The 27,320-nt window shown below is 56.8% G+C and overlaps 1 protein-coding gene across 3 annotated transcripts; it reads left to right on the forward strand.

Moving 5' to 3' along the window:
• Positions 1–849: 849 nt before the first annotated feature.
• Positions 850–25,953, forward strand: GGA1 (golgi associated, gamma adaptin ear containing, ARF binding protein 1). Of its 3 annotated transcripts, XM_024239706.3 has the most exons (17): positions 850–1,409; positions 6,664–6,748; positions 9,391–9,466; positions 10,913–11,011; positions 12,703–12,826; positions 13,274–13,374; positions 14,077–14,157; positions 15,673–15,813; positions 15,898–15,979; positions 17,315–17,422; positions 18,150–18,302; positions 21,817–21,881; positions 22,348–22,520; positions 23,288–23,484; positions 24,373–24,542; positions 24,782–24,892; positions 24,978–25,953. In XM_024239706.3, exons 1-17 carry the CDS (start codon positions 1,367–1,369, stop codon positions 25,086–25,088), a joined length of 1,920 nt encoding a protein of 639 aa, XP_024095474.3. In that variant the 5' UTR covers positions 850–1,366; the 3' UTR covers positions 25,089–25,953. The 3 variants fall into 3 exon arrangements, with proteins under 3 accessions (XP_024095474.3, XP_054399377.2, XP_024095475.3); XM_054543402.2 differs by lacking the exon at positions 6,664–6,748; XM_024239707.3 differs by lacking the exons at positions 17,315–17,422; positions 18,150–18,302.
• Positions 25,954–27,320: the final 1,367 nt, after the last annotated feature.

Raw genomic sequence — 27,320 nt, forward strand, 5'->3', positions numbered from 1 at the left:
GCAGCAAAACATGGGACCTGGGTGATCTTGCCCCAGCCTAATTCCAAGATATCTCCTGCAAATAGATATCTATTTGCAGATATCTGGGAGCCGTATTGAAATACTTCCAACTCCCTGGACTCATCCTACTTTTTTTTTTTTTTTTTTTTTTTTTTTTTTTTTTTTTGAGACTGAGTCTCGCTCTGTCGCCCAGGCTGGAGTGGAGTGCAGTGACGCAATCTCGGCTCACTGCAACCTTCACCTCCCGGGTTCAAGCGATTCTCCTGCCTCAGCCTCCTAAGTAGCTGGAACTACAGGCACGCCGAGATAATTTTTTTTTATTTTTTTATTTTTAGTAGAGACGGGGTTTCACCGTGTTAGCCAGGATGGTTTCGATCTCTTGACCTCGTGATCCGCCCTCCTCGGCCTTCATCCTACTTCTTCTCCCTGAATATCTTTTCACACCAGCTCTACGTGGAGAAATCCGACTGTCTTTCAGCCAAGTACAGTATCACTTTCTCTTGAAACCTCCCTTGACACGACCCCTCCCCTGACAACACCCCCACCCACCCCACCCCAGTTTGGGGAAGGAGCCCCCTCCTTTGTTCCCACTACCCCGTGGGCTTCCCCTATCACACTGTGTAATAAATATCTGGCCTTGTCTATCTCCTTCTGTGCCCATCACAGAGCAAAGCAAATACAAAGAGTTCATTAAACGTTTGCTGGATGAATGGAGGAGACGGCACAGGGTTCAGGCTCTGCTACTTGTGCGGCCTCAGGCCGACTAATTATCTGGTGGGTTTGTTGTAAGGAGTCAGAACTAAATGGATTAATTACAAATAGTGCTTAGGACAATGCCCAGAATACTGTAAGCACTCAAGAAACTTATTTATTTTCGTCATTTTCACAGCGGCCAAGGTACATAAGGATGTACCTTATCGCCCTTTTAAGGGACTCTCCCACGTTCAACTCTAAGCGGAAGTACCCGCTCAGGGCTCCGGAAGTGGCCTCAGAGCCCCTCAGCAACATGCCCGCAGAGAATTCTTCCGGAGGCGGTCACAGACATCTCCGTGACGCAGAACGAGTTAGAGCATCTCTTGGGGTTTCCATGGTGCTGCCCTTAGCCTCCAGTATCTCCGCTTCCTCTCCCGCCTGAGCGCCGGGAACGGAAAAGCAGGCGGCCGGTCCCAGCTGCGACTTAGACACCGCCTGGGCAAGGGGTTGGGCGAGTAGGTGACGCTCTAGGCGAGCTCGTTGGCCTCTCTATGGTGCCGAGCGCGCCCGTTCGGACGTTGCCCCTTTAATCGGCAGAGGGCGGTGCCCAGGAGGTCCCGCGAGAGCTGCGGGGGGCGGGGGGGGCGGTGCCGAGGCTGGGGGCCGGTGGCGGATGGAGCCCGCGATGGAGCCGGAGACGCTGGAGGCGCGAATCAGTGAGTGTCCGGGAGGGGCGCGGGCCGGACCGGAACCGGAACCGGGGGCACGAGGCGGGCCCCTTCCCGGCGGGGGCGGGGTACGGGTCGCCCCCTCCTCACGCCCCGCCCCCGGCCCGGGAGGGGCGGTGTCCTCAGTCGGCCTCTCAGACCCTGGAGCGATGGAGGACCCCGGCCCCAGCGCGGTCCAGCGGTGGGAGCGGGCGCCGCCCACCTGTCGGATCCCTGGGCCACGACCCCTGGGACGGCGAGTGAGCTGCACTCACTCCCCTGGGACGGCTCCGTTCCCGGGACGGAGAGAGCAGCCTCCAACCCCCCAGGCTCACATTGCTCCACGGAGTAGCGGCCCGGGGAAGGAGCACGCGAGCGGTCCCCCGGGGTTGCATCTCACACCCGGGAGGGAGGGACCCTACTATTCTCAGGCCCCGAATCCTCCACTCTCTGGCCCTGCATGGCGTTCCTGGAGCCCGCAACTAGTCACATTTGCTCATTACCCCGTCCTGGAAGAGAGGACCCACTGCCCCATTTGATTCCTCCCGCCGCTCCCAGTCTCTAGCCACACACTGAGAAACCCCCGCACCCGACAGGCTTGGGAGGATCTTAGACTCCAGAAGTATTAATAATTCCAAGCTCCCTGTCACTCCCTTCAGCCTAGCCCCTCAGCCTCCAAGATGCCTTTTCCAGCTCTTGCTGAACTTCCTTCAAAGGCCTCTACACCCCTTTTTTTCATGTTTTTCCTCAGACGCAGTTTCCTATTGCTTAGGCTTCCTAGCCCCCAAACCCTCCACCTGAGCTCCTTAACCCACAGCCCTGATGATCCCCTGCTCTCACAGCCCCGCTCCTGGACTCTGCCTCTGAAAGCCGTGGCTGGCTTTTCCCTGGTCTAGTGAGGGTTCTCTCCCAAGGCTTTAACTGCTGTTGGGACCCCGTCGTTGCCAGGGCCTCAGGGAAGCCTCTTGGACCCAGGCACACCGGCAACAGTCTAGCGTGGTTTGGGGTCATGGCCGGCCCCTTTTAAGCCAGGCTTGAGCAGAGTTGAACCATGAGGTTGGCCCCAGAACCAAACCTCTAGGGATGTTTCAGAGTCATCCTAGCCACCAGAGGGGCAGGGGGTGGAAAAGGGGCATTCAGCAGCCCTTGACCGTTGTGAACGCCAGAAGTGTCCGCCTGGGTCTCAGCAGCAACTGGGCTGGGGGGAGATGGGTGGGTCCCTGGCTAACTGATCTCAGACACAGGACTTGAGCTGTGGGTCATACAAAACAGTCTCAGGTTTAGAAACTGGGGGTTTTCTGAGAGTCCAGAGAGTCTAAAACCAGGCAGAAGTTAGAGATACCTGGGTTTGGCTGGGCCTTGACACATTGGGGCTGGGATTTTCTCCTTTCCTTCCCTTTTGTGTCCTAGCAGAATTGTAAGATCTTCCCTCTTCCCTTGGGGAGGCTGGAGGTAAAGGGTAGCTTCTTTTTTTTTTTGAGACAGCTTTTCGCTCTTGTCACCCAGGCTGGAGTGCAGTGGCACAATCTCACCTCACTGCAACCTCCACCTCCCGGGTTCAAGTGATTCTCCTGTCTCAGCCTCCCGAGTAGCTGGAATTACAGGTGCACGCCACCACGCCCAGCATTTTTGTATTTTTAGTGGAGATGGGCTTTCACCATGTTGGCCAGGCTGATCTCGAACTCCTGACCTCAAGCGATCCACCCATATTGGCCTCTCAAAGTGTTGGGATTACAGATGTTAGCCACTCATCCGCCCACATCGGCCTCTCAAAGTGTTGGGATTACAGGCGTGAGCCACCGCGCCCGGCCTAGTGAGGTAAATGATGTTATTGCCAGCACTATAGAGTGGCAGGGTGGAGTCTTACCCTGTTGTGAAACACCTCCCTCTCTCTCTAGGTGTTCTCCCCAACTGCCTGCTAGGGAGGGTACTCCCCTCAGGTAGAATTAAGAGGGCTGAGGGTCAGGGGCCATGGGCCAAGGAGGTCGGTCAGATCTCCTTGGATCTAGAGGCCCTGGCTTTCAGCCAGATGCAGGGGGAGAAAGATGATGTCTCATGATGCCAGCGCTTCCTCTTCACTGGCATCTGACCCAGGAGCAGTCCGGAATCAGCTTCTCTGACCTTACTCCAGCTCACGTGTCTTTGACACTTTAAGGGACTTCCTGTTTTAGGGTCTTCCAGCTGGGTGTCATTGAATGGGCAGTGATTCTCTAACTTTAGACTGATGTTCCCCAGCCTTTGGGGACTTGGAGGCAGAGTAGACAGTTACCCTTACCCCTGGGTTGGGGAGGGTCGTATTCCTGGTATCCCCAGGAGGTCAACAGGGGCTTCATTTTTCTGAGGGACTAGAGGGTCTTGTGGAGCTCCTGGGACAGAGATCTAGATCCAGAGAGAACATTCGTCCTTCCGATCTCAGCTCAGCTCTGAGAGCCCTCCCGGAGAGCAGCCCTCACCCCCCAGGCTGTCTGCACTTCTCCTTGCTTTGCTTTGCTCTGTAACATTTCGCAACAGTCTGCAGTACACGGGGTTTGTTAATCTGAGTATTCATTGTTTCTCTTGCTGGGCAGTGAACTTGAGGAGGGCAGGGATTTTGTCTGTTCACTGCTGGAGCCCCAGCATCCAGAATACTTAAATCTGAGTTGGATGAATGGCGGCCAGCCACTGGGATTCCAGGCCTTTGGGCCCCCTGCCATAACATATGACCCAGGGCAGGTGCCACATGCTGGGTCAGTCCCCAGCCTCCTGTCCACAGATTCTTCTCTGTTCTACCTCCTGGGCTGTGTCCTTCCACACCCTCAGCTCGGTACTCAGGCATGGGCAGAACTGGCTGGGAAGGGGTGTTGCTTAGAGGTGGGCTGTGGAGAAATGAAGCTTGGGCTCTGGCTGCCCCCATGGCCTTCCCATGCAAAAAGTATTTTGTCATCCAAAATCCATATTTCGGTCAGGCGCAGTGGCTCACGCCTGTAATCCCAGCACTTTGGGTGGCCGAGGTGGGTGGATCGTTTGAGGTCAGGAGTTTGAGACCAGCCTGACCAACATGGTGAAACCCCACCTCTACCAAAAATACAAAAAAAATTAGCTGGGCATGGTGGTGGATGCCTGTAATCCCAGCTACTCTCAGGAGGCTGAAGCAGGAGAATTGCTTGAACCCAGGAGGCTGAGATTGCAGTGAGCCGAGATCTTGCCACTGCACTCCAGCCTGGGTGACAGAGCGAGACTCTTTCTCAAAAAAAAAAAAAAAAATACAGGCCAGGCGCGGTGGCTCACACCTGTAATTCCAGCACTTTGGGAGGCCGAGGCGGGCGGATCACGAGGTTAGGAGATCGAGACCATCCCAGCTAACACAGTGAAACCCCGTCTCTACTAAAAAAAAAAAAAAAAAAAAAAAAAAAAAAAAAAATTAGCCGGGCGTGGTGGCGGCACCTGTAGTCCCAGCTACTCGGGAGGCTGAGGCAAGAGAATGGCATGAACCCTGGAGGCAGAGTTTGCAGTGAGCCGAGATCGTGCCACTGCACTCCAGCCTGGGCAATAGAGTGAGACTTCATCTCAAAAAAAAAAAAAAAAATACAGCCGGGCGCGGTGGCTCACACCTGTAATCCCAGCACTTTGGGAGGCTGAGGTGGGTGGATCACGAGGTCAGGAGATCGAGACCATCCTGGCTAACATGGTGAAACCCCGTCTCTACTAAAAATACAAAAAAAATTAGCCAGGCATGGTGGCGGGTGCCTGTAGTCCCAGCTACTCGGGAGGCTGAGGCAGGAGAATGGCATGAACCTGGGAGGCGGAGCTTGCAGTGAGCGGAGATCATGCCACTACACTCCAGCCTGGGCGACAGCGCGAGACTCGTCTCAAAAAAAAAAAAAATCCATATTTCATTCCAGCTTTACAAGATGGGGAAATGGAGGTTCAGGGAAGCATGTAACCTAGATTGTTGTTTAACCAGTATTGGGGGTTAAAGGGGTAACTGTCTGGTTGTGTTTACACCACTTCATGTAGACCTGTTGGCCCTCTTTCCTTGCCACTATCCATTTCTGGATTCAGACTTCCCCAGAACCTCACCCCTTGTCTGCCCTCAGCTGACTGCTCATTCATTTGCCAAGGGGATACAGGTGTGGACATGAGTGGCTGGGATGCAGTGCCGTAGCAGGCTGGGGGACACAAAAGAGAACCGCCCCAGCACTGCTACCTTGGGCAGGAGTAGAGGATTAGGGAAGGGGACACCAGAGCCACTCCCAAGGGAATGAAGGCTTTCTGAACCTGATGTGATGGTAAGACTCACACTCCTTACTGAGGCCCCTCATTCTCTGCCTCGTGTGGTTACCCGCATCTTTCCTGCCCATACAGCCATGCGCAAGTCAGAGGTGGACCAGCTCCAGCCTGGGTGACTCCTCCTGGTCCCTGCTTATGTGTTGCCTCTTGCAGGCAACCTCCCCAGCTCCAAACTGAACTGAGTCCCCTCCTCTGTGTTTCTTTTTTGTTTGTTTGTTTGTTTGAGACGGAGTCTCGCTCTGTCACCCAGGCTGGAGGGCAGTGGCGCGATCTCGACTCACTCCAAGCTCTGCCTCCCAGGTTCACACCATTCTCCTGCCTCAGCCTCCCAAGTAGCTGGGAATACAGGCACCCACCACCAAGCCTGGTTAATTTTTGTATTTTTAGTAGAGACGGGGTTTCACCGTGTTAGCTAGGATGGTCTTGATCTCCTGACCTCGTGATCCACCCACCTCAGCCTCCCAAAGTGCTGGGATTACAGGCGTGAGCCACCGCGCCCAGCCCCTCCTCTGTGTTTCTACAGCTCCTTGGCTTCCCTCTGTCACACGTTATTGAGAACCTAGCTTCCCTTGGCCCGCTTCCCGGCTACATGGCTCCTTGAGGGCGGGACTATGATTTTTTTCTCCCTTACTTCTGGATGTCCTCTGAGCATAAATTTCATGAGAATTATGGAGACACTGTTCTCAGCAGAATCAGAGGAGGTGGGGCTGGCGTGATGGGTCCAGCTGCAGGGGTGGGAGGAGTGGGGAGGAGGGGAAGGGCCCTGACCATAGTCTCTAAAAGTGGGGCCCTTTGGTGGGCAGCTGTGCTCATCTGTCTGTCTACACCCACACTCAGGTCTTGAGGCTGTCTGGGCAGGAAGGAAAGGGGAGAGCATTCCCACGTGCTCAGTCACACTCCCCTCCCACTCCTGACCACACCTTTGCCAGGGTCAGGAGTGGAAGAGCAGGAATCCCACTGCCGGGCCACAATGACCCCAGCTCTCCTCTTCCAGATAGAGCCACGAACCCCCTGAACAAGGAGCTCGACTGGGCCAGCATCAACGGCTTCTGCGAGCAGCTCAATGAGGACTTTGAGGGGTAGGTGGCCGGCCGCGCTTGTGTGCACTGCCTTGCGCTCTCCAGAACCCAGTCTCGGGTACAATGGCCTGGGTGGGTGGAGACCCGGTTTTCATTCTGAACGTATTCACAAAGCGATGAGGATGGGGCACTTGGCACTGAATGCTGTTTGAGTATCACTCTCTGGGGTGGGCCTTGCTGGATCCATTTAACAGGTAAAGAAATCAAGGCTCAGAGGATTCAGATCTGCCCCCACATCTCCCAGGGAGAAAATGCTAGTCCTGAGCTTGGTAAGACCCAGGCCTGCTGGACCCACACACAGCCAGTGCTTTGTGGGGAAAGGCTCCCCAGAGGGAGAACTGCATGTTCCCCAATTGGGAGGAGGCCAGTAGGCCCTTTGCTCAAGGAAGAACCAGAACTACCTGTATTAGAATCACCTAGAATGTTGGCCAGGCACAGTGGCTCACGCCTGTAATCCCAGCACTTTGGGAGGCTGAGGTGGAGAGATTACCTGAGGTCAGGAGTTTGAGACCAGCCTGGCCAACATGGTGACACCCCGTCTCTACTAAAAATGCAAAAATTAGCTAGGCATGGTGGCACCTGCCTGTAATCCCAGCTACTCAGGAGGCTGAGGCAGGAGAATTGCTTGAACCCGAGAGACAGAGATTGTAATGAGCCGAGATTGCGCCACTGCCCTCCAGCCTGGGCAGCAGAGTGAGACTCTGTCTCAAAAAACAAAACAAAGAGTTACCTAGAATGCTTGTCAGAAATGTACATTCTTAGCCAGGCATGGTGGCGCACACCTGTAATCTCAGTTACTGGGGAGGCCAAGGCGGGAGGATCCCTCGAGGCTAGCCTGGGCAACATAGCAAGACCTCATCTCTTAAAAAATAAAAAAATAGGCCAGGCATGGTGGCTCACGCCTGTAATCCCAACACTTTGGGAGGCCAAGGCAGGAGGATCACCTGAGGTTGGGAGTTGGAGACCAGCCTTACCAACATGGAGAAATCCCGTCTCTACTAAAAATACAAAAAATATTAGCCGGGCATGGTGGTGCATGCCTGTAATCCCAGCTACTCGGGAGGCTGAGGCAGGAGAATTGCTTGAACCCAGGAGGTGGAGGTTGCAGTGAGCCGAGATCGTGCCATAGCACTCCAGCCTGGGCGATAGAGTAAAACTCCGTCTCAAAAAATAAGTAAATAAATAAATAATAAAAAATAAGGCCGGGTGTGGTGGCTCACGTCTATAATCCCAGCACTCTGGGAGGCCGAGGCAGTTGGATCACGAGGCCAACAGATTGAGACTATCCTGGCCAACATGGTGAAACCCCATCTCTACTAAAAATACAAAAATTAGTAAGGCACGGTGGTGTGCGCCTGTAGTCCCAGCTACTCGGGAGGCTGAGGCAGGAGAATCGCTTGAATCCGGGAGGCGGAGGTTGCAGTGAGCCAAGATTGCATCACTGCACTCCAGCATGGTGACAGGGTGAGACTCCATCTCAAAAAAATAAATAAAGTAAATGCACATTCTTGGGCTGCCCCCAGACTCGACTCTCCAGTGGGGGGTTGGGAGTGGACGTTCTTTTTTTTTTTTTGAGACTCGCTCTGTCGCCCAGTATGGAGTGCAGTGGCGCGATCTCGGCTCACTACAAGCTCCGCCTCCCGGGTTCACACGGTTCTCCTGCCTCAGCCTCCCGAGCAGCTGGGACTACAGGCGCCCGCCACCACGCCTGGCTAATTTTTTTGTATTTTTTAGTAGAGACGGGGTTTCACCGTGTTAGCCAGGATGGTCTCGATCTCCTGACCTCATGATCCGCCTGCCTTGGCCTCCCAAAGTGCTGGGATTACAGGTGTGAGCCACCGCGCCTGGCCGGGAGTGGACATTCTTAGTGGGCTCCTCAGGTGATACTAAAGTTTCGGGACCACAGACAGTGGTGTGTGTGCTTTGGAGTCATGCTGCTTGGGTACGAGTCCGGTCCCCTCTCTTAGCTGAGTAACCTTGGGTGAGTGGTTGCCTCTGAGTGTCAGTTTCTTCACAGTTGAAGGAACTTCCCACGGTGAGGTGGGAATGACAGTGCTGCCTGCCTTATGCAGCTTAGGCAGGAAAGTGCATGTGAGCCTCCTCACACATGACCAGTTCAGCACATGTGAGCTCTTGACCGTCACTGGCGACGGGTCTTTTACAGTCTGGTAGATGATGTCACCACCTCCACCATGAAGCTGCTCTGATTTGCCACAGCAGAACGTCCTTTGCCACCTTGAGTTCCCAGGGAACTATGTCTGCCCGTCTCTCGTGGCACATTTTAATTGTGTCTATGGCAAGCCAAGCCAAGGACATGACACATCAAGAGTTCTTAGGCCAGCCCAGGAGCTGAGCTCACACCTTTTGAAGGTCCCTGCCTTCCAGGCAGTCTCTACGTGGCTCTGCCCTGCCACAATCTCAGGCCATATCTGATCTGGAGAGGGAGCTGGGCCTTTGCATATGCCTGCAGAGACCTTGGAGGGCTGAAGTCTCGGCGGTGGGCTGGGGTGATGACCCTCCCCTAGGGCGACCAGGGCCCCTTGGAGGAGGGCTGCTGTCCCGGCGGGCTGGGGTCGTGGCCCTCCCTTAGGGTGACCGGGACTCCATGGTGACTCTGGCTCTGTGTTGTTCCTCCCACCCAGGCCTCCACTCGCCACCCGGCTGCTGGCCCACAAGATCCAGTCCCCACAGGAGTGGGAGGCGATCCAGGCCTTGACGGTGAGAAGGGGAGAGGCCACCATCCATCCCTCGCCATGTGACGACACCAAGGGAGGCCAAGACTGAGGTTCTTGGGGTCCATAAGGCTCTTCAGAGCCCAAGAGAGTTGTGCTAAGATGGCCCAGGATGGAGGTCCGGGCCCGCCCCAAGGGTCCCACCACAGCCAGCAGGCTGGCCTCCCACCCCAGCATCCATACATGTAGGCCTGTTGCTGAGGGAAGGCCCTCTAGGGTCATCTGGTCCAGGGGTTCCTTGCTTCAGCTGCACACCGGCTGCCTCTCCAGGAAGCGTGTTCAACACATGGAATCAGGGCTCCACCCAGACCTGCCGAGGCCATACTCCTGGAGTATCTGCATCCAGAGATCTGCATGTTTGTAAAGCTAAGGGGTGTTACTTGGGCTCAGGCCTGAGGTTTTGCATCTGTTCAATAGCAGAGGAGAGAGGGGTGTACTGTTTGTGGCCCCCAGCATGGGCCGCATACCAACCCACCATGGAGCAAAGCTGATTTTAAGTGGTGGTAGAGAAACAATTTCTCTTTTAATACTTACGTGTTTAGTTGGGTGCAGTGGCTTATACCTGTAATTTCAGCACTTTGGGAGGCCAAGGCAGGAGGCTTGCTTGAGGCAAGGAGTTCAAGGCTACAGTGAGCTATGATTGTGCCACTGTACTCCAGCCTGGACAACAGAGTGAGACCCCATCTCTAAATAATAATCATTATTGTTACATATTTGTTTTAACATTTTTTCTCAAATGTAACTAGTCCTGTGATTTCATAGATATAGCTTAGGATAAGGCCAAGGTAGATGTTGCCTATATAAGGTTTTTTTAAAAAAGGAAAAATAGGCCAGGCTGGTGGCTCACGCCTGTAATCCCAGCACTTTGGCAGGCCGAGGCGGGCAGATCACCTGAGATCGGGAGTTCAAGATCAGCCTGACCAACATGGAGAAACCCCATGTCTACTAAAAATACAAAATTAGCGAGGCGTGGTGGGCGGGTGCCTGTAATCCCAGCTACTTGGGAGGCTGAGGCAAGAGAGTCATTTGAACCCCGGGAGGCAGAGGTTACAGTGAGCCGAGATCATGCCACTGCATTCCAGCCTGGGCAACAAGAGTGAAACTCTGTCTCAAAAAAAAAAAAAAAAAGGAAAAATAGTGAGAAAATAATGTACAGTTGGTACTCAGATGTGGGGCCTAAGCTATGAATGGGACTAGAGCATTGCTACAGGTTGGGCATTGCTGGGCACTGTAGGTCGCCTGACCCTATCTCCCATGGGAGTGATGACCAGTCCCAGAGGCCTCTGTGACTCTGAATCTTCCATCCTCACAGGCCATTCCCTCCCTTCTGAATGCCCACCCATGGGCTTCTGGCCCCTGTCCAAGGCGTGGGAGGGAGGCCACGGCCTCTGATGCACCTGGGCGTCCCCTCCCATCCCCCTTCCCTGCACAGGTGCTGGAAACATGCATGAAGAGCTGCGGCAAGCGGTTCCACGACGAAGTGGGCAAGTTCCGCTTTCTCAACGAGCTCATCAAGGTCGTGTCTCCCAAGGTTGGTGCCCCCAGCCCAAGCTCAGACCTGCCCTGTCGGATGTGGGGAGAGGAAAGAGGATCTTCAGATTGTGGAGCGACTTTTCCAGGGAGCCTCCCACTGGGATGTCACCTCAGCCCCCCATTAGAACTCAGACCTAGGACAAACACAGATCCCTTCTCACAGTCACCTCATACCTGATTCTGGGACAGCCTGGGGTCTCGGAGGAGTGTTTCCAGGCTGGCCAGGGGTGGGGCAGCCATGGAGCTGCCCGGTGCTTAGGGAGAAATGATTCCAGGGAATACGTAAGCTGACAGATGGCTGTATGTGTCAGCGATCCCTGGCCTGAGATCACTCCCTGTGGACCTGGCCACAGAACCCTACCTGGTCTCTGGCAGGTTTCCCTGTCCCCACGACACAGGAGCACCCTCCCTGGACCTCGGCATCCAAGGCCACAGACCTGAGTGATGGAGCCTGCTGGCTCCAGACGGGCCATCCCCGGCTCAGCCCAAGGAGTCTTCCCACAGACCGTGAACATTTCTTTTTCTTAATTTTTTTGAGACGGAGTCTTGCTCTGTCACCCAGGCTGGAGTGCAATGGCATGATCTCCATGCTCCACAACCTCCACCTCCTGGGTTCAAGCAATTCTCCTGCCTCAGCCTCCCAAGTAACTGGGATTGCAGGCACACGCCACCATGCCTGGCTAATTTTTTGTGTTTTTAGTAGAGATGGGGTTTCACCATGTTGGCCAGGCTGGTCTCGAACTCCTGACCTCGTGATCCGCCTGCCGTGGCCTCTCAAAGTGCCGGGATTACGGGTGTGAGCCACCATGCCCGGCCTACCTACCATGAACTTTTTTTTTTTTTGGACAAGGAGTTTCACTCTTGTCACCCACGCTGGAGTGCAATGGCGCGATCTCAGCTCACTGCACCCTCCACCTCCCAGGTTTGAGCAATTCTCCTGCCTCATCCTCCAGAGTAGCTGCAATTATAGGTGCCCACCACCAAGCCTGGCTAATTTTGTATTTTTAGTAGAGACAGGGTTTCACCGTATTGGTCAGGCTGGTCTTGAACTCCTGACCTCGTGATCCACTGCGTTGGCCTCCCAAAGTGCTGGGATTACAGGCATGAGCCACAGCCTCCGGCCTACTGTGAACATTTCTTAAGCCGTTTGAGTGACAGCCCACCCCCTTGGCCCTTCCTCGCTCAGACCCATCCTTTGACCAGAGCTACTGAATGATCCATATGGCCTCCCATTCTCCTCCCAAGAGGGGGCTGTGGTGTGACAGCCACTTTCCCCAGCCCAGTTTGCTGCTAGGAGATGGAGAGTAGGCCCAGGGCCTCCCAGTTCCACCCTCACCCCCCCCACCCCGGGCAGCCTGGAGGCCTCTGGCTCCTCTTTCCTGGGATGTCAAGGCTAAGTCCCCAGAGCCCACTGTGAGCAGGCCTGTCCCTCATGTCAGTTCTGCATCCTCACCATGGTACCATCTAGCAGGTGGGGAAACAGACACTGAGGGCTGACCCAGCTAATAAGTGGCAGGGGTAGTAGCTGAACTCAGTCTACCCCAGGCTGGTTGGGTGGGGCTGTGAGGACCCTGTAGGCTAGAGGGCTTCCCGGGGAGTCCTGGGGAGGCAGGAGGGTGTGGACAGGGCTTGAGGCTGAAGTGAGTGGGGCTGGGCAGTATCAAAGGCCTCCCCACTGTGTCCCTGAAGTATCTGGGCTCTCGGACATCGGAGAAGGTGAAGAACAAGATCTTGGAGCTCCTCTACAGCTGGACAGTGGGCCTGCCCGAGGAGGTGAAAATCGCAGAGGCCTACCAGATGCTAAAGAAGCAGGGTGAGGCACACAGAGGGTGGGGGGTGACCAGGGCCTGCCCTCCCCTCCCCCACCATAAGCTGGGGCTCCAGCAGCTTCAGGGGCTTCTGAGCCAGCAAGGTCATGGGTCTGTCCTTTAACTCCTGGAGAAAGTACAGCTAGTGCGGCCTTCTGTGCTCTGCCTGAGGCTAGCTTGGGTGGAAAGAAGGTGAGTTCGAATCAAGCTTACCCTCAAAGAGTGGTCTCCAGGGAGTAGCCTCAAAATATGGGTCCCCAAACCATTTCCCCCAGGCAATTTTGATGGAGTAGGTAGGAGTAGGCCCAGGCCACTAAGAGTCCAGAGCCAGCGTGCTGGCAAAAGACTGACCTCCTTCTTCTGTCCTACCCTTGCCTGCCCCCATCCCCATGTCACCCCTACCCTTGGGCCTGGGACATATTGACAGCCTTTCTGACACTCATCTAATCCAGGGATTGTAAAGTCCGACCCCAAGCTTCCAGATGACACTACCTTTCCCCTTCCTCCTCCACGGCCGAAGAATGTGATCTTTGAAGATGAGGAGAAATCCAAGGTGAGACTCCAAGGAGGCACATATGGGGACTCTGAGCCCAGGTGGGGGTCCGTGGGTTCTGACCCCTAGCTGCCCTGGCATCAGCCGTTGGAACAGAGGCACACACTGAGCCCAGGCGTCATTGTAGATGATGGGCGCTGTTTACTGGGCACTTAATATGTGCTGAGTATGTCCCATACAGCATCCCCATATTTAATAAACAGGAGTGTGTCTGGTGTCCCTGGAGTTTGTTTGAGGGTATTTTGACCTTTTCTATAAGAATTTCACTAATCTTTTGTTAAAAGTTAATAAAATTAAAACTTGTGGGTGAAAAGTTAAACAGCCCAGGAGAAGGTAAGATTAAAATAAAGAGGTTAAAGTAAAAGCTCCCCTTTCCCCAGTCCTAGCCCCAGCCCTGGAGGGTATCTACTGTTAAGGTTCTTGTACATTGTCCCAGAAAGGTTCTCAGCCATGGGGATATAAGGAGCACCATTTGTTGATTACTTATTTCTGCCAGGCGCTGTGGTGTGCACTTTACACGCAGTGTCTCCGCTGGCCTATGGCCACCCTATCAGGCATCAGTAAATTCTCACCATTTCACAGAGAGCTTAAGTAACTTACTCAGGTCCCACAGGCAGGAAGCGGGGAGCCATTGTGTGACTCCAGTCTTCTGACCCCTGGCCCAGGTGCTGCCCTCACGGTCACACCCCCCTGTCTCTGCAGATGCTGGCCCGCCTGCTGAAGAGCTCCCATCCCGAAGACCTCCGCGCAGCCAATAAGCTCATCAAAGAGATGGTGCAGGAGGTAGCGGCCGAGCCCAGAGCACAGGGAGGAGGCGGGATGGGGGTATTGAGCTGGGCCACCGAGATGGGGCTGTATGCGTCTTCACATGGAAGGAGCCCTGCAGTGACCCGGCTGGCACAGCAGAGAAGCTGATGCTGGGAGACGAGGGTGTGCAGGGAAGGATTCCCGGCAGCCTGGGTGACTTGCTCTGGATGGGCCTTTGGGAGGCTGGCTACCTCTTCATCAAAAGTTAGAAATGAATTAGGCCTTAGTATATTTTTAAAAATACATGAATATATGTAAGTATGTATATGTGTATGTATATGAGGAGACTTTTTTTGAGACAGGGACTCACTCTCTTGCCCAGGCAGGAGTACAGTGGTGTGATCATGGCTCATTGCAGCCTCAACCTCCCAGGCCGCTGGCACAAATACGTGTGCCACCACAGTGGTATAGTTTTTGTATTTTTTTTGTGGAGAAGGGGTTTCGCCACATTGCCCAGGCTGGTCTGGAACTCCTGGGCTCAAGTAATCTGCCTGCCTCGGCGTCCCAAAGTGCTGGGATTACAGGCATGAGCCACTGCCTGGCCAAATGTTTAATTTTTAGGTAAATATACATATGTTGCCTGGGTGCCTGCTGAAACTTTTTTTTTTAATTGAGACAAGATCTCATCCTGGAGTGCAGTGGCACGATCATGGCTCACTGTAGCCTCAACCTCCTGGGCTCAAGCGATCCTCCCACCTCAACCTCCCAAGTAGCTGGGACCAAAGGCACACGCTACAATGCCTGGCTAATTTTATTTTTTGTAGAGACAGCGTCTCCCTTTGTTGCCCAAACTAGTCTCGGACTCCTGGGCTCAATGACCCTCCCATCTCGGCCTCCCAAAGTGCTGAAAAAAAAGTTTCAAAGCTGGATGTGGTGGCTCATGCCTGTAATCCCAGCACTTTGGAGGCCGAGGTGGGAGGACTGCGTGAGGCCACCTTTCACTCTGCAAAGGAGGGGCACGCACAGTAAGCGGAGGGGCAGGGGAAAGCCGGGCTGCTCCTAACGGCAGCCTTTGAAGGCACGGGCTCCCCCATCTGCCAGGCACTGACAGACACTAGAAGGGTTTTCGTGCTCGTTTCTAGGCTGTACCTGGTGACCACAGAGGTTCCCTTGCACTATGAAGTACAGGAACCTCCTTTGAAAGGGCAAACACAAGGAGGGCAAGAGTCACTGAGAACCACAGTGGAGGTCTAGGGCCCTGGGCCTTCAGAAGCACCTGGTGAGGGGGTTGGAAACCCAGGTTCCTGGGCCATCTCTGAAGATCCTGATGAGCTTGTGCGGAGGCCTGGGCACTGGGGGCTTCTTGGACCAGCGTGCCCTTCCTAGGCATGAGGGGCTCCTGGCAGGGCCTGCTGGAGCCCCACGCAGAGTCTGATCCCACAGTCACCCAGCTGTCAACCCAGATCCCAGCACACATTCTCTCAAGTGGCAGGGGGCAGTGCCTCATCCAGGCCGAAGGTTCTCAGGGGCCCTTGGCCAATGTATCCCCAGGACCAGAAGCGGATGGAGAAGATCTCGAAGCGGGTGAATGCCATCGAGGAGGTGAACAACAATGTGAAACTGCTCACGGAGATGGTGATGAGCCACAGCCAGGGCGGCGCAGCAGCTGGCAGCAGCGAGGACCTCATGAAGGTGCGCCTGCCTCCCTGCCTACCCCACTCCCTGCCCATTCCACAGCCCACGCGGACCCTGACCCAACCACCCTGCTGCCCTCAGGAACTGTACCAGCGCTGTGAGCGGATGCGGCCCACGCTCTTCCGACTGGCGAGTGACACAGAGGACAATGATGAGGCCTTAGGTGAGCCCGGGGCAGGTGCTGAGGTCAGGTCCCCCACTCTCCCTCCACCTCCTGCCCCCACCTCCCCCAGGCCCTGCTAAGTATCTGCAGTTGGAAGGAGCCACCACCAGGGGGGCCCCTTCTCCAGCACCGACCTTGGGTTTCTCCTCTCTGAGGACACAGAGCAGGGGCCGCCTCGCTGTTGAGAGGCCCTGTGGGCCAGCCGCCTTAACAGGCATCTTATTTACTGCCCGCAGCTGCACAGGAGGCAGAACCATCCCCTTTTCACAGCTGGGGCTGAGGGAGGAAAATGACTTGCCCAGATCACAGAGCAGAACAGTGGCAGAGCCAGGGGAGACGGAGGGCCGTCTGTCCCCAGCCCTTCCTCCCTGGTGAGGGCGAATGGAAGCTAAGTGTGCGTCCCCCAGCCCGGGCACTTCCAGACCTGAGCCTGACGGCTTCTGCCAGGGCCGCATACCAGGTTCTTTTCCTTGATCTCTGCCCACGTGTCAGCCTGGGCCACTTGGGCTGCGGTCTGGGTACCATCCACTCCCTCATTAAGCAGGAGCCCCACCCACAAGGCTCACTGCCCAGATTGCCCCACACCCTGGCACCCGGGCAGGCAGTGTTGCCGAGGGCCTGATTGGTGCCAGGCACTGTTTTAGGCCCTCAGGGATCTGGCACTGATCAAAGTTTGCAAAAGGCCGGGCGCAGTGGCTCACACCTGTAATCCCAGCACTTTGGGAGGCCAAGGTGGGAGGACTGCTTGAGTCCAGGAGTTCAAGACCAGCCTGGGTAACATAGAGAGACCCAGTCTCTATTTCAAATATATTTATATTAAAAAAAAAAAAAAAAAGGTTGACAAAAGCTTCCTCGTGGTAGTTGAGTGAGAGGAGACAGACAATAACCAAGTCCATGAACACCGACAGTTTGTCACAGTGGTGAGTGGCACGCAGGAAGAGAAGCAGGGAAGGGATAAGGTGGTGCAGGAGGGATTTAGGACAGGCCTCCCTGAGGTGAGCCTTGGGTGAAGACCTGAAGGCAGTAAGGGATGAAGCCGTGCAGAGATCTGGGGCAGCCAGAGAGCAGAGCTGGAGTGGAGGCCTGGAGGCGGGAGCGGGCCCAGCGTGTTGAGACAGCCTAGGCAGTATGGCAGGGAGTGAATGAGGGAAGGGTGGGAGGTGAGACCAGGGAGGTAGCGGAGGGCCGGAGTCTCAGCAGACGAGATGGGCTGTTTCCCTGCCCCTTTCCCTTCCCCTCACACACAGGCTGTGATGGATGTGGGGTCCTCGTCCCCTGCCACCCAGAGGCCCCCACAGTCCTTCAGCCTGGCCTCTCCCCTCCTGCCTGTTCCAGCGGAGATCCTGCAGGCCAATGACAACCTCACCCAGGTGATCAACCTGTATAAGCAGCTGGTGCGGGGTGAGGAGGTCAACGGTGATGCCACAGCCGGCTCCATCCCTGGTGAGGAGGTGGCAGGAGAGCTGGGAGGGCACCCATCAGGCTGGAGGGGCACAGAGAGTGCAGGGTGGTGTGCTGGTCTCAGAGCGGCTGGAATGACTGCCAGGGTGACCCTGGCCCCTTAAGATGGGGAAGGCCCCAGGGAGGGAGCTGGGGGTGAAGTCTGTGCCAAGCCTGCAGCTGTGGGGGAAGAAGTCTGGATGTTGGTGGGGGAGCTGAGGGTTTGGCGAGGACAGGCAGAAAAAGGAAGGCTTTCTTTCATTTGATAAATCTGGCACCTGTTGTACAGGGCTAGATGACACCCCAGAGGCTTTATTTATCAGAAAATGCGAGGGGGGTTAGGAAAGTAAACATTACAGACTCAGTTCTAATAAGGGTAAGATGGCAACCTTGGGGGGTCACAAAAGGGGTTAGAATTGGTTCTGTTAGGGAGAAGTGGGGATGGAGGCACTGCATGGAAGCAGCCAAGTTTCAGCAGGGCCTTAAGGATGGGTAGCAGTTTGCCCAGTAGAGCTAAGAAAGAAATACATTCCGGACAGAAGTACCATCATATGCCAAAGAGAGGTCCTGTTGAGCAGTTTCCAGGCAGCGGCTGGTGTGGCCAAGGAAGGGGAGGCAGGAGACCAGTGGTAAAGCATCGGGGGTTAGGTGTTGCTCCCCCGCAACCCCTGTGGACTCTGAGAGACACGTGTACACCCAGGACTTGCCAGCCTCTTCTTTCCCACCCCAGGGAGCACCTCGGCCCTGCTGGATCTCTCAGGCCTGGATCTCCCGCCTGCGGGCACCACCTACCCAGCCATGCCCACCCGCCCTGGCGAGCAAGCCAGCCCTGAGCAGCCCAGTGCCTCAGTTTCCCTGCTTGACGACGAGCTCATGTCTCTGGGTGAGGAAGGGGCCAGGCCTGGAGGAGGGCGGGCTCAGCAGCAGATGGGGCATGATTCCAGGGCCCACTCACAGCTAGCGGAACCACGTACCCCAGGTGTGAATCGTGTGGGGCACGTGGATGAGCATTAGGCCCACTTCACAACTGAGGAAACCGAGGCTCAGGGAAGTTAGGAGTTTGTGCGAGACCACACGGCCAGAGGGTGAGGCTGGCAGCCTCTAAGCCGGCCTCGGATAAGCTAACCAGCATTCAGGCTCTGGCAGCCTGGGGGGAAACCAGGGGATTTCCCCGCAACAGGTTAGAGCCTGGAATTGAGAACTGTCTGGGCAAAAGTTCAGCAGTTTCTTCATCCACCAAGAGGAGAGGGAGGGCTCTGGGCTCCAGAGCACCCAGAGGCTTCAGAGAAGCCGAGGCCAGAGCGCGAGGGACTCCGTGATCCAAGCTGGTCCAGGGCCAGGCCTGCTGTTACTCCCAGGCAGGCTCCGGCTCCAGAGCCCAGCAGGGGCCAGGCTTACCTGGGGGGAAGCAGCAAAGCAGTCCCAGCTGCCCAAACCATTTTTGGGTTTCCAACTGCTCTCAGGGCAGCAGCCCCATCCGAGAGCTGAGATCAGAACAGCCTCCTCCTGAGAGCCGCTGAAGGGATGAAGAGCAGAGACATTAGGGCCCCATCAAAGGAATCCTCAGGGATATGTTGGAAGCCAAGATTCAGACTGTGGTTTCCTGAGCCAGTTCTGAAGCCAAAACCAGACCTGAAGGCCTTGAAGAAGTGATGGGGGCCGGGGGCGCCCTGGACGGGGTCTGCCTGGGTTCCAGGAGTGCTTCCTTAGGTGGTGCCCACTACTGCACTCTGTCCTGTCTTAGGTGACCCTCACAGTCTCTGCAGGCAGGTGCCGTTAATAGCCCCACCGCACAATGAGGAAATGGCAGCACAGAAAGGCGCGGTGGCTCACGCCTGGAATCCCAGCACTTTGGGAGGCCGAGGCAGAGGGATTACTTGAGGTCAGGAGTTTGAAACTAGCCTGGCCAACATGGCGAAACCCCGTCTCTATTAAAAATACAAAATTAGCTGGGCGTGGTGGCACATGCCTGTAGTTCCAGCTACTGGGGAGGCTGATGCAGGAAAATTGCTTGAACTGGGGAGGCGGAGGTTGCAGTGAGCCGAGATGGCACCACTGCACTCCAGCCTGGGTGACAGAGTGAGGCTCCGTCTCACCAAAAAAAAAAAAGAAAAAAGGAAAAAGAAAGGCTGGGTGACTTGTGCAGAAAGGGCTCCAGGACTTGAGCTGGGCTCTGATCCTGAAGCCACACTCTGAGCAGCTGGGCTGCTCTGACTCGTTGTTCATAAGCAAGGAAAAGGAAATGAGGACCCGGAGTGTGGAGGGAGAGCTGAAGGGGAAGGAGAGCTGAGGGGAAAGGAGGCCCAGTTGTGAGCTCCCTTTGTGAACTCACCAGCCAGCACCCTCCCTGAAGCCGCTTACGAGCCCCATGCAGCTGCCCCCTCTTCATTCAGAGCCAAGGGTGACTGCAGGGAGAGGACCATTACCCCATTCTACAGAGAGGTAAAGGACGGTCAAGGAACAGGAACGTTCATACAAGGTTTATCTTCCCCTGTGGAGCCAGCCCTGGGCGGCAGCTACCTGAGGGGCAGCGGGTGGGGAAGTACTGCAGAGCCACCAGCCCCCAGCCAGCAGCTGCAGCACCACCTCCACAGGAGAAGCAAGATGCAGCCGCACTTCCTGTCCCCGCACTGCATTGGCATAGTCCTGAGCCACCAGCTTCCTTCTGTTTTCCTCTCAGAGGCAAAGCATGGGGGCACAGGAGCCGGAAGTGCCAGGGCAGCCTGCAGCCTGGGCCTGGGGAATGGAGGAGGCCCGGGGCCACACAGGGGGCTGGTCCTCACTCTTCACGGCAGGGGTGGGAGACAGGTTCCTGTCCGTCAAGGAGGGTGTTCAGGCAGCCTTAACCTCCCCCATCTCAAGTGATCCTCCCATCTCAGGCTCCTGAGTAATTGGGACTACAGGTGTGTGCCACCACGCCCGGTTAATTAGTTTATTTTTAGTAGACACAGGGTTTCACCTGTGTTGGCCAGGCCGTTATTGAACTCCTGGCCTCAAGTGATCCACCCACCCCGGCTTCCTAAAATGCTGGGATGACAGGCATGAGCCACTGCGCCCACCTCTTTTTGGTTTTGAGATGGGGGTCTCACTATATTGCTCAGGCTGGTCTCAAACTTCTGGCCTTGAGTAGTCCTTCCATCTCAGCTTCCCAAGTAGATGGGACCATAGGCATTGGCTAATTTTTTTTCCTTTTATTCTTTAGGGTAGAGTCTCTATGCTGCCTGGGCTTATCTCAAACCCCAGCTTCAGCCTCCCAAATAGCTGGAATTACAGACATTAGCCACTGCACCTGGCTGGTGTCTCCATTTTACAAATGAGGCTGTCACCCCCCAGTATCACACAGCCAAGTGGCAGAGTTGTGTTCAAATGCTGGCAGTCAGGCCATGCTCTGTCTGAGTCCAGACTCTGCCACTTTCCAGCTGTGTGTTCTCGGGCAGGTTATTTACCAACTCTGAGTCCATTTTCGTATCCCTAGAAGAGGGCTGAGAAACTCACCCCTACCTTTGAAGGTTGTTTGAGGATTAAGCAGGACCAGCATCTGAAGGGCCTGACGCATCTAGGGCATCATCAGTGCACTTTATCTGTGGCCTCTAAGAAGTGCATCTAGAAGAGACCCAACTGTCACAGCGTCCTGGTACCCTTGCCTTTACCTGTCAGGTAGCACTTCGGTTTGGACCTCATTTTTTTCAGGATTTGTTAGAAACAAGATCCCTTATCTTCTCTAGGTCAGATCTGGGGTGAACTTGGCTGACAGTATTCCAGGGCAGGCAGAGGTCAGGCTGGCTGGTGACCTGCTGCCTCCTTCCCATCGGCAGCTAGTTCCAGGGCCATCCACAGGGCCCCCCAGCCCTCCGTAGTACCAGTGACCCTCACTGGCATGTTCCAGGGCCAAGAGGGCCTTGAGGGTCGCCTCCAGTCCAGCCCTGTCCTCGTATTCTTGGGGACACTGTGGCTTAGCCAGCACTGTGCCTAGCCCACAGTCACCCAGCAGGCGTCCCTCGAGTGGGCCAGTGGCGGGCACAGAGCTGCTCTCTGCTTGCCTGGATGCATGAGGAGAAGAACCTCTTCTCCCTGCAGCCCAGCCCTGCAGGCTCTCTGCTGCCAGACGACGAGCGAAGATGAAAGTCCTGATGTCTGTTGTCTGTGTGCACAGTAGCTTTGGAGTGGCCTGGCCGGGAAGAGGGGAAGTGTGTGTGGGGTCAGCACAAGGGGCTGCCAGGATCTTGGTTACTAGTTGTGCTGTGCTGCTGGTTCCCTCTGAAAGTGTGGGTTTCTCCCCTCTGTGCTGAGCCTTAGAAAGGGGCAGGGAGCCCCATGCCAGCACACATGGCCCCTCGGCTCTCTGGCCTCTGCAGGGTCAGCCCAGCTCCTTCACCTCTCTCCTGCTTTCCCCTCAGGCCTCAGTGACCCCACACCCCCTTCAGGCCCAAGCCTGGATGGTACCGGATGGAACAGCTTCCAGGTAGGAGGGGACCACAAACTAGCCTGGCCTGTCCCAGTCCCAGGGTCAGGGCAGCTGGGACAAGCGGCCTGGAGAAACTAAAAGGATGGATGGGCTCCACTCAAGGGCCCAGGGCCAGGGGGTGGCCCAGGGGCCTGGAGACATCCACCCAGGGTAGAGGGCCTCCCCTTACCTCCAGCTGTATCTTCCCCAAGTCTCAGCCTTGGGGCTGCAGCCCAGCCTTTGGGATTGGGATTGAGATGGGTAATCCCTCTTCCTTTCCCTTGAGGGTGACAGAGGTCCCTGGAATGTAGAACCCCCAACCAGACCCAGCCACCCTGCATCATGGACATGGGTGGTCTGGGGTCCCCACCTCTGTGGCTGCTTTCCCAGATGTCATTTGCAGGGAGGACACTGAGCCCCAGGATCAGGTGATGCTGACACCTCTCTAGACAGCCCCACCCCACCTGCATCCTTTTCCCCACAGTCGTCGGATGCCACTGAGCCCCCAGCCCCTGCTCTGGCCCAGGCCCCCAGTATGGAAAGTCGACCCCCAGCGCAGACATCCCTGCCAGCAAGCAGCGGTCTGGACGACCTAGACCTCCTGGGGAAGACCCTCCTGCAGCAGTCACTGCCCCCGGAGTCCCAGCAAGTGCGGTGGTGAGGGCCCACCATGGCTGGCATGCGGTGGGGAGCACTCCCTGTTCCCACAAACCAGCAACTTCTCCTGGGCTTGTCCAGGCCCAGCAGGGAGAGGCTCGTTGCTGTCTTGTTCTATAAGCAGCAGATGCCAAGCACTGCACCTGCCTCTGGAAACACAACAGTGCCCAAGGCAGACCTGGGCCCATCTCACCGAGCAGTTTATGAGTCCTGGGCCCACTGGCCTGGCCTCCCCCCAGGTGTTCCCAGCTCCCTTGAGAAAGGCCCAGAGGGCCAGCAGAGGGGAGGACACTGGGCTGGAGTGAACAGGTGGGGTGTGGGGTGGAGGGAGAACAAGAGCTGCTCCTTCTAAAGGTAAGACCCAAGGCCAGAGAGACAGCCACACGTGCCAGCCTTTCCTGTGCCCCTGGTCTCTCCATCACCAAAGAATCACTTCTTTTTCTTTTTTTGAGAGGGAGTCTCACCCTGTCACCCAGGCTGGAGTGCAGTGGCATGATCTCGGCTCACTGCAACCTCCATCTCCCAAACTCAAGCAATTCTCCTACGTCAGCCTCCTGAGTAGCTGGGACCACAGGTGTGCGCTACCACGCCCAGCTAGTTTTTTGTATTTTTTATACAGACCGGGTTTCGCCATGTTGCCCAGGCTGGTCTCAAACTCCTGAGCTCAAGTGATCTGCCCGCCTCGCCTCCCGAAGTGTTGGAATTATCGGGGTGAGCTACCATGCCTGGCCAAGAATCACTTCTTAATGCACTGTCCCCCCATTAAGGGAGAAGCAGCAGCCAGCCCCCCGGCTCACACTCCGGGACCTGCAGAATAAGAGCAGCAGCTGCAGCTCCCCCAGCTCCAGCGCCACCAGCCTTCTCCACACCGTGTCCCCAGAGCCCCCCAGGCCTCCGCAGCAGCCCGTACCAACCGAGCTCTCACTGGCCAGCATCACTGTGCCCCTGGAGTCCATCAAGCCCAGTGAGTAGGGCTGGGGCAGGCGCAAGCTGGGCTGGGTCAGCTTGCTGCCCTGTCAGGAGCTCTGTCTGGGGAAGCTAGTGGGAAAGCGGGGCTCCCCTGGCTCTGCCACTGGCCAACCAGAGGGGAGCTGTGAACAAGGCCCTCCCCTTCCCAGGAGTCAGTTTCCTTATCTGCCCCAGAGCAATCAGAGGACTGCTGTACAAACTCCAGGCTTATACAAGCAAGAAGACCTCTAGGGAATAGGCTCTGGGCCCCTTCCCTCCCCAGGAAGGCAGGGCCCAGGACACAGAGAGGTTTGGGGTCTCCCCCAAATTACAGAACTGAACCATGATAAAGACCCAGATCCAAGGCTGGGCTTTTCCAGCCCAGGAGCAGTAAGGGGACCCAGCCCCGGGCCCCGAGCAGACACATGAGGCCTGGTGGTCCTCAGCATTGCCCTCTATGAGCTCCCTGTGACCAAAGACACTACCCCCACAGTGTCTCCCAGCAGTGGGCAGAGCTGCCCCTCTCACCAGTAGGAGAACCCTGAGCTCAGCGAAGGGGAGTGACTGCCGCGAGGTCACACAGCGTGAGACTCACCCTCACCGAGTCCCTCACCCCAGCACTCCAGGCAGCAGCCACACAGCATCTGGGGAACCTGGGCTGTGACGGCTCTGGGGTGGGTGTCCTGCCTCCACTATCAGACTGGGGGTTCACCTGCCCTCTCTGGGCACCGCTCTGTGCCCCTGCCTGCACTGCCACCCAGGGTCCAGGTAAGGCCCCAAAGGAGGGCTTTGCTTTTGTTGCCAGTACAGCAACCAGCTCCTGAGGCGAGCCGGGTGGGGGCTGGGGGCTGAGCGGATGTGCTCCAGCTCAGCTGTCCCATCGCCCTCCCACCTTCTCCCGCAGGCAGCATCCTGCCCGTGACTGTGTATGACCAGCACGGCTTCCGCATCCTCTTCCATTTTGCCCGCGACCCACTGCCAGGGCGCTCCGACGTGCTGGTGGTGGTGGTTTCCATGCTGAGCACCGCCCCCCAGCCCATCCGCAACATCGTGTTCCAGTCAGCTGTCCCCAAGGTGACAAGCCAGTTGGACAGGGCATGCCTCCCTCCTCTCAAGGCAGGGTGACATGGAGCTGGGTGGGGAGCCACCTGTCAGGGGGCAGGTCTCCCTCCCTTGCTGGGTGGTCGGGGTAGAAGGGACCAGAAGGACTGAACCCCAGGATCCCCGGAGGGGAGCTGGCAGGCTGGGCCTGGTTCCTCGGAGCAGGACAAGCAGCCAGGGCTAGCTGTGCCCATCCTGCTGTCTGCCCACAGGTTATGAAGGTGAAGCTGCAGCCACCCTCGGGCATGGAGCTGCCGGCTTTTAACCCTATCGTCCACCCCTCAGCCATCACCCAGGTCCTGCTGCTTGCCAACCCCCAGAAGGTAAGGGGCCCCCAGGCAGTGCTGCAGGGTGGCGGCAGCCGCTTCTCCTCCTCTGACCCCTCTGCCTTTGCCATCTCTTCCCCAGGAGAAGGTTCGCCTCCGCTACAAGCTCACCTTCACCATGGGTGACCAGACCTACAACGAGATGGGGGACGTGGACCAGTTCCCCCCACCCGAAACCTGGGGTAGCCTCTAGAACAGAGAGGGGCTGGGGAGAGGAAGGGGCAGAGGGACCGGTCACTGTCCAGCCTGGAGGGAGGCAGTGGTGGCCAAGGACACCCTTTGTTGCCCATGGCCATTCACCCCCAGGCCTGGTGCTTCTCCCCACACCCCTGTAGGCCTCAAGTGACTCTTCCCCCCTCCTGCTCCGGCCCCGCCCCCGCCCCTGCTGAGCCAAACCCAGTAGGAGGCTGGGCCTGGGTTTGTGCCGCTGGGGTCTCCATCACCGGGACCCGGAGAGGGAGGGGCTGCGTAGCCTTGGAAGAACTTGGGTCATGGGGAGGAAGCAGGGCTGTCGGGGAAGGGCCAGGACCTCAGGCCCAGCCCCAACCCCAGCTGGGGTGGAGTCTTCCCCGCCTGTCTCTTATGCCTTATGGGAAGGCCCAGCCATAACTCGGGGGCCATACTGGAGCTGGGGACCAGCTCAGGCCTCTTCCATAGGAACCTAGTGACTGAGGGGTGACGCCTACACCCCCAGCTATTTGCACTCTGGACTGTGGTTTGACTCTGCTTTTCTTCCGGATTGGCCCTGTGGTTACAGCCTCAGGGGGCCAGGCTGGGGGAACCTCACCTGGCCCCTACTCCTCCTGGGAGTTTCCCTTTGCCATTGGGCCCCCTGAGGGACTATGGGGGCTCAAGGGTAATGTAAGAGGCCCATGGCCCCAGCGAGGGGCTGTGGGGCGTCTAGAGTTCTCAGTGTGTCTCCTTCATTCATTGGCCTCTGCTGGGGCCTCCTATGGGTGTCTCACGTCTGTCCATCCATCTGTCCGTGGTCAGAAGTGGGGTCAGTGTGTGAGTGAGAGCAGGAGTATTTATGAAAATAAAACGTCGTTTTTCCTGGACCAGCTGCTCTCGTGGCCCTTCGGAGGTTGAGGGAGATGGGAGGGGTCGAGTCCACGTTCCCCAGGGCTGCCCTGTAGACCTCTCCACTTCCGTCTTTGGAGGTCAGGCCATGGGCCCCCTCCCCACCACCCCCCGGGCCCTGCACCGGAAGAGGCCCTGCGAAGGGGCCTGTGGCCAGTGCTGAGTCACCAGAGAGGGCGCTCGGCTGTGGCAGACCAGGACCATCCCAGCTGGAAGTGGGCGACCGCCAGGGCCTGGCAGGAGCCCCAGCTGCTACAGACACCGAGGGGGAGGCCCCTGGCTGCTCACGACTTCCTCCTGCTGTGTGCAGCCCTCCACACAACCTCGATGCTGCAGCACCCCGGAGGGAAGTCCAAGCCCAGCTTCTCCCTCCCCCCAGACATCGCTCCCTTGCCCAGCACCAATCGCAGTTTGTTTGGGAGCAGACCCAGGGACCCTGAGCTGGGCCCCCGCCACTCCCAGCAGCAGCTCTCCCCCACATAGTGCTATCAGAGTTTTCTCCAACCAGGAGGCTGGGGTCCAAGCTTGGGCGTGGCTTCGAGGCCACACAGCTGGGAGCGAGGGGGCGCTGGTCCAGGCAGATGGGCCCTGTGTGTGGGAGGCCAGCCCTGCGTGTGGCTCTGCAGGAAAGTGTTCCCTGCTCAGATGAGTCCAGGGAGGCCGCCCACGGTTTCTCCTGAGCTGATGAGCCCATACAGACCCTGGGAAGTCCCTCATTTAAGAAGCCATTTTCACTTTGTCTAATCTAGTGTTTCCCAATCTGAACTTGCCGCTGAACCCTTCTCCTTAGATATGGTTGTGACATGCTGGAGCATTGCCCAGCACATCCGCCTCCCAGCGTGTGTGCTCTTTAACACTCATCAGCAAGCAAGGGGCCCCTCTCTGCTGGGCCCACACTGAAAGCGCAGGCTGAGAGCTCCTCCATGTCCGCCTTACTGCTGAGGGGACAAGAGGCATTAGCTGCGCCCCGCGGGAGCCTCCTATCAGATCCCTACAGCGGGACTCCCACCCTGGCACAGCCCTCCAGACAGAGCCTGGCCGGCCCCTGGAGGCTTCCAGACACCCTGTCCCAGCCACGTGGCCTCGTTCCTGTTCCCCTCCCCTGCCCTGCAGGACTCGCCTCCACACTTGTGATGTCTCCTGAAGGTAATTCCGGCTGGAAGTTTCTTCTACCTGAAATGAAACCATATCGCCTGCAGCATCCACTTGGGGTGCCAGAGTCCCACCTCCAGCACAGTCTTCATTACTGGTCATGGCAGGGAGGAGTACAGGTTGGCGTGGGGAACAGGTGGGACTGTGAGCTGGGAGTCTGGGGGCTGGTTCTGGCTGGGTCACTGGCTTGCTG

Source organism: Pongo abelii, chromosome 23 (genome assembly GCF_028885655.2).
Source record: "Pongo abelii isolate AG06213 chromosome 23, NHGRI_mPonAbe1-v2.0_pri, whole genome shotgun sequence".
Taxonomy (NCBI): Eukaryota; Metazoa; Chordata; class Mammalia; order Primates; family Hominidae; genus Pongo; species Pongo abelii.

What these genes read in the sequence shown, in the direction of transcription:
- GGA1 (XM_024239706.3), top strand. Translation starts at nt 1,367, where the DNA reads ATGGAGCCCGCGATGGAGCCGGAGACGCTGGAGGCGCGAATCA. An exon ending in TCAAGGTCGTGTCTCCCAAG is followed by an intron (nt 11,012 to 12,702) that starts GTTGGTGCCCCC and finishes GTGTCCCTGAAG; the next exon opens with TATCTGGGCTCTCGGACATC. An exon ending in TCAAAGAGATGGTGCAGGAG is followed by an intron (nt 14,158 to 15,672) that starts GTAGCGGCCGAG and finishes ATGTATCCCCAG; the next exon opens with GACCAGAAGCGGATGGAGAA.